Source organism: Penaeus monodon, chromosome 2 (genome assembly GCF_015228065.2).
Source record: "Penaeus monodon isolate SGIC_2016 chromosome 2, NSTDA_Pmon_1, whole genome shotgun sequence".
Classification (NCBI taxonomy): Eukaryota; Metazoa; Arthropoda; class Malacostraca; order Decapoda; family Penaeidae; genus Penaeus; species Penaeus monodon.
This window is the reverse complement of record NC_051387.1, coordinates 1919670-1925989: the sequence shown is the minus strand read 5'-3', so window position 1 is coordinate 1925989 and position 6320 is coordinate 1919670. Positions and strand designations below refer to the sequence as shown.

General features: G+C 41.9%; 1 protein-coding gene across 1 annotated transcript in view; it reads right to left on the bottom strand.

Moving 5' to 3' along the window:
• Positions 1-323: 323 nt before the first annotated feature.
• LOC119580025 overlaps positions 324-6320 on the bottom strand; it is a 49385-nt gene continuing 43388 nt past the window's right edge. Inside the window, exon 3 of the mRNA XM_037927882.1 lies at positions 324-2790. Coding sequence (XP_037783810.1) covers positions 1167-2780 — 1614 coding nt within the window. The 5' untranslated portion in view covers positions 2781-2790 and the 3' untranslated portion in view covers positions 324-1166. The remainder of the gene's footprint in view (positions 2791-6320) is intronic.

Genomic DNA, 6320 nt, shown 5'->3' with positions numbered 1-6320 from the left:
AGTCCCATTCATACTTTTAATATTTTTATCGCAATGAAAACTTTAATAATAATAGTGATGAAAATAATAGTAATAATAATAATAGCAATGATAATGATAATAATGATAATAATGATGATAATGATGATGATAATAATAATAATGATAATAATAATAATAATGATAATAATAATAACAACAATTACATTTACAATGATAATGATAATGATGATAATAATGATAATAGTAATAGTAATAACAATATAAAATAATGATAATAATAATAATAATAATAATAATAATAATAATGATAATGATGATAATAATGATAATAGTAATAGTAATAACAATTATATAATGCGATTTAGTAATTTGTTCTGGTCATACTAGAATCAAAGGAATCTTCAGTGTTTGGTGTAGTGCATGCTATGTTAACGTAATAAAGATATTCTTTGTCAATGCAAAGTCAATTCATTTGCGACTTTCACTCTGCCTGCGTGCGTGTGTACGAACTTTAAGTGAATCCATGTTAATTTACTTCCAGAGATTTCAGCACTTGTTTTGATGTGTTTATTCATGTCTGAGTGCGTGGGTTCTAGACTAAAGCACGAGGCTGTGGCGCTGGCTGAGTTAGAACACTGTATGCAATATGTTTTTTATGTGCAGTCGTATGTCGTTAGGCCCTTCTCATCGTTTACAAAGGACGGACTTGGCTATGTGTTGTATTCTGTCTGTAAGATGAATTTCAGGCATGTTATTTGTGTGGAATCCGGGTATTAGTTTGTTCTCGTGATTTACCGATTGCTGCAGATGTAATGATTTGGCTGAGTATTGCAGACCTTGTGCAATTTTTGTGCGTCATCATGTTTGCTGGTAATATTACCAATCTTGGCGATAAAATGATATTTCCCAATATTTCTTATTGTTTCTTCCAGTATTCCCAAGTTCCGTTTGTGTTTCCTGTTGTTCTCTACTATTTTCATTTTTGTCTCTTTCTTTCATCTTTCCTTCATCCATGTTCATCCGAGTTCTTGTGTTGCGAAATAGATTTTATTTTTACGCCAGCTTTTTTCGGGAATTATTTTTGTTTTCACACCCGTCGTCTCACATCCTCAACAAAGGCTTAAAAACGGTTCAGACATGATATAATCTTAATTTCAACAGCAACGTATGTATTATTACATAGCTTACTTACCTGTGTTTTGATTAAGTCGGCCGACGATGAGGTTTGAGCTCCCAGGGACCGGCTGTGTGTCGAGGGGCGCGAGAACCCGCTCTAGCCCCGGCAGCATGGGTCCCTTGCCCACGTCCCCATCTCCTCCAGGACGGCAGGAGTACCTCCGAGGGACCGGGGACCCCTGCTTGCTCTTGCAGCGCGGGATGTCGCGGTTGGGAGACGTCCTGAGGTTGACGCGGGCTCGGAGGTTGTTCATTTCCTGTGCTGACGTCACTGGGACGTCGTGGGAAGAGGTTTTGTTAAGCTCGGAGGACGCGAAGGAGTCTCTCGGTGGCTGTCGGACCGGCTGCTCATGGTGCGACGCCGTGAAGGACACCTGGGAGTAATCCGCTGTGTCGAAGACATGCGACGGACCGGTGACGGGGCAGAGGTCGTCCAGCGCGGGGCCGGAGAGGTCTGGAAGGCTCTGGGCGCTCGGCCTGCGCTCCAGGCTTCCTGGAGGGGGAGCCAGCGAGTTTTCCGCGATCCGGCCAACCTCCACCTGTTGGCTGGTCAGCTCCACCTTGCCCTCGGGGACGGTGAGGCTCGCGTGAGGGCGTGTGAACAAACTTTTCCCTGCCTGTTGCTCCAAGTAGTTTCCCCCCCTCACGGCCTCGAGGAAGACGCCAGCGTCTAAGCTCGGACTCTTGCTGCGGAAGTGCTTCACGTTGTTGACCCGAAGGAAGTTGCTTTGGCGGAAATCGATGCGGTCCAGGAAGGTGTCCACGCTGGGACTCTTCGCCGCGAACGCCTTGCTGGCAGCCGAGGTGGCGGCGGCCTCGGACGTGACGCAGTCCGTGCTGGGGCTCTTCGAGGCGAATGACCGGTGGAATGTCATGGCCAAGTCGCTCTGGTTCAGGTAGCAGTCCAGGCTGGGACTTTTGGAACGGAAGTCATTCTTGATCGGGATCGGCAGCGTGGCCTGGGAGCCTCCGCCTTGCGAGACGCCCTCCTCCGGCTGCCTCAGCCTCCGAGGAACCATGTGGGGCTTCTGGTGCGCGAACTTCGCCTCGACCTGCGTGGACGCAGCCATGGGCTTGCTGCGCTCTTGGTCTCGCATCGCCGAGTTCAGGTGCTGGAACGAGGAGGGCGTCTTCATGGAGGAGTCCTGCGAGTCCTCCGCCCTCTTCGTCCGCGAAGGGATGTTCACGGGACGGCTCACGTACGCGACGTTGGACTGGGATCGCCCGCGGTAATACCCCTCGTACTCCTGATAGCCCTCCTTCTGCGTCAGCTGTGTGGCCAGGAGTGAGGTCTCGGAGGCGTACTTCTGCAGGTTGCCCTCCGCCCCGTAGACGCTGTTTCTCTGCTGCGTCTCCACGGCCGCGTGATAGAGGGGCGGCGGCCGCACCTTCCGGAAGCCTTGGTTGGGGTCCTCCGCGTAGCCGATGTTAAAATGCATCCCCGGCCGCCCGTCGCCGCCCCCAGGGGATGGGTACCGGGGAGGAGGAGGTCGCCGGACGCCCCCGGGGAGAAACACATCTCCCTGGGAGTAAAAGTCCTGCGGAATGGACTGCTGCTGCTGGCATGCTTCTTGGGGCGAGTCCGTGACCCTGAGGCGACTGAATCCCTGGACTGGCTCCATCTCTTCGGGTCTGCGAAAAGAAAACGAAAATGTGGTATAATAAATGTATAATGATAACAACAACAACAACAACAACAACAATAATGATAATAAAGATAATGATCTGTGAATCCCTAAACTGGCTCCATTTCTTCAGGTCTTGGGTAAGGACAGCGAAACTGTGTTAGATCTGACGCACAGGAAATGTTATCATAATTGCAGTAATAGTGACAGCAGTGTTAATAATAATCATCAATAATGATGATACTAATGGTGTTAATAATGATGATGATGCTAATGATGAAGATGAAGATGAAGATGAAGATAAAGTTAAAGATAAAGATAAAGATAAAGATAAAGATGAGGATGAAGATGAAGATGAAGATGGAGGTGTAGATTCAAATGCAGATGAAGATGATGATAATAATGATATAATATTAACAGCAACGACAACAATAAGAGTAATAATAATGATAACACTCGTAATAACAAGAACAATAAACAATAATCTGATTATCATAATGATAATAGTGATTTAAAAATGTAATTAATTTGTCCTTACAGAAAAAAGTATCAGATATCGAAGGAGTGATATATTCTCCCTTGATCATAAATTATATAAAAGTCTATCCTCTAATTACAATTCATAGACACGAGTGCTTAGCCTCAATTCATCCTGAAATAACTAACTTTCTCCCCTCTCTAAAACCCTCTTCATTGCGTTTGGATATATTCATGTATTTCTGTTTGCCCGTCCTTCTCCTCAACCGTCCGAAATGAGATCCTTTGTTGAATCTAATTTAAAATTAATTGGAAAAAAGGAATGACAATGGTGATCAAATTATGATAACATTAACATCCACAGCTAGAACGTATTCAGAAAACGCGGACCTTCGCCACTGAGCAATTATTCTCCTTTCTGTCCCTAAATTCTTCTTCGTCTATTATTTATTTTTAAGAAAACTATTCCCAAACTTCTATTAATTCATCGAAATGCACTACATACGGTCTTCCGTGTATCTTATCTTATCTTACATTTTCAATATAATCCGCCACCACCATCTACACTTTACTATGAATTTGCCTTTTATCTACTCTTAATTAACTAAACTTCCAGCTTCTGGGAAACTAATACATTAAGGAAAACAGGAGATAGATAATTGAATTATTGCAGCCTAGAATAATTATCAGGAATCAAATCAGCAAGAAAGAACTTACTGCAAAATCTCTTTCGTTGATTTGCTCTAGCACTAAATTCTTCCTGAAAACTTGCCTCAAATCACTCCCTAAATCAATAGTAATCGATCTCATTTACCTTGGTATACCCTTAAAAGTGACTCGATATATCACAGATCTTAGCCTAGCATATATGTTCATTTGGCCTCCCAACCCGTAATTTACTGCGAGTGAGTACTAGCATGCTGACTTCGGCGTGCTGGGGTCGAAGCCACGGCCATCACCGTGTTTGAACGAAGTCTTTTCATTAGCTATTTTACTCATTTGGGAAACCGTATGGGAGGAAAAGTAAGGTACGGCATATTAACAACTGTAATATACAAGACGATGCACAAAGCAGTACTTCCCTGTTACACATTTACGAATACAACGCGCTAACATTTAATACAGTAATAATTCACCAAACTGATAATATGATGCAGAAGAAATGCCACGTGTTGCTCTGAATTTGAAAGCATAGTAAGGATAAATAGAAACAGGTATGTTCAAAAGCCTTTTAACGAGAAAAAGAAGGCTTAATTTCCGTGTTTGTTTGTTTTATTTCAAGTGATTCAGTGCATGAACAGAGAGAGAAATAACAGAGAAAAAGAAAGAGATGTAGCGATGTTATACAAGGAATGAAGTCAGTGACCGAGAAATGGTAAAAGGGATATTCAAATCAACTCTTTTCCTCTAACTTTACTTCACCCATTCCCTCCCTTTATGTGCACAGCATATATATACATGCATGCATACATGAATACATGCATACAGACTATTATCATTTATACATCACTCGAGCTCCCTTACCTCCCTCTGTGTACATCTCCCCCTTGTGTCCGGGAAATACGTAAAAAGGAAGAAGGAAAGAGGGTGAGGCGAGAGAGAGAGAGAGAGAGAGAGGGGGGTGAGAGAGAGAGAGGAGAGAGAGAGAGAGAGAGAGAGAGAGAGAGAGAGGAGAGGGAGAGAGAGAGAGAGAGAGAGAGGAGGAGAGAGAGAGAGAGAGGAGGAGAGAGAGAGAGAGAGAGAGAGAGAGAGAGAAAGAAAGAAAGGTAGAAAGAGAGAGAGGAAGAAAGAAAGAAAGAGAGCGAGAAAGAAAGAAAGAAAGAAAGAAAAAAAAGAGGAAACCCTTCTTCTCAAGTAACCCCTAAGAAAACTCACCGCAAGAAACGCCCCTTTTTTTCGCGAATTATACCACCAAAAAAAAAAAAAAAAAAAAAAAAAAAAAAAAAAAAACGCATAAAAATAATGAATACTTGTGGGTAAACAATTTCCGCGCAACCTGGCCCTTGTGGTTCAGAGCAGAGGCACAGTGCCAAGCCTCAGGGGTGTGGGAACCTTCGCATGATAAGTGCATGGCGGAAGAGGATGCGTCATGAGACCGTCACTTGGTTTCTTCCGATGTATGAGAGGAATAATTATTTTCGTCTGATTATTTTGATACGGGAGATTTTCGTCTGATTCATGACATTTTTATATGGTATTTTTTATTTTTTTTTATTATCTCTTTGTGAGATTCTTTTATTTATTTATTCATTCGTTTCTTCTATATATTATCATTATTTATTTTTTATTTTATTATTTTATTTTTTTGCTTGTCTGCCTCCTTTATCGGTATTTAATTTCATCACTTTGCGATCTTTGAGTTCATTACAGCTTTAGGGAACGGAGCACACTATATTATCAACTGTCATTTATAACTGTCATTACCAAAGGTTTAAATCTTTATTGGAAGAGCAGTGACCTGATTCCGCCAACAAAGGATAATGATGATGCATTGAACGATATAGAAATGATAATAAATCACGTGCACCTGATCTGTGGAAATCCATTAATAATGTATGGCTCTCATCATGAAGACATAGAAAACGGGGGAAGTCATTTAGAAAACGAGGTGTTCGTTAATTTGACGCCGAATGGAAATAAAACTGATTATTTTTTTTATACGTTTCGATAAATTTACTTTTGCGTTTAATAGGGTATCAACGATTTTTCTTTTTAACAAATGCTGTTTTTTTTTTTTTTTTTTTTTTTTTTTTGCCACTTCAGTTCAGCATATTTTCATATGTCCATAGAATGATGCTATCTGATGTATTCAGGTGTGCTTGTCCGTTAAAGATGCTGATTAATGATACCATAGGAGTTATATGCGGCACAGATATGGATTACTCAGGGTAGAGATGAGTGTATGCATAGATAATATATAAATGTATGCTTTTACCCATGTATGTATATATGTAAGGTATGTAAGCTTAGTTGTGTGTGTGTGTGTGTGTGTGTGTGTGTGTGTGTGTGTGTGTGTGTGTGTGTGTGTGTGTGTGTGTGTGTGATGTGTGTGCATGCATG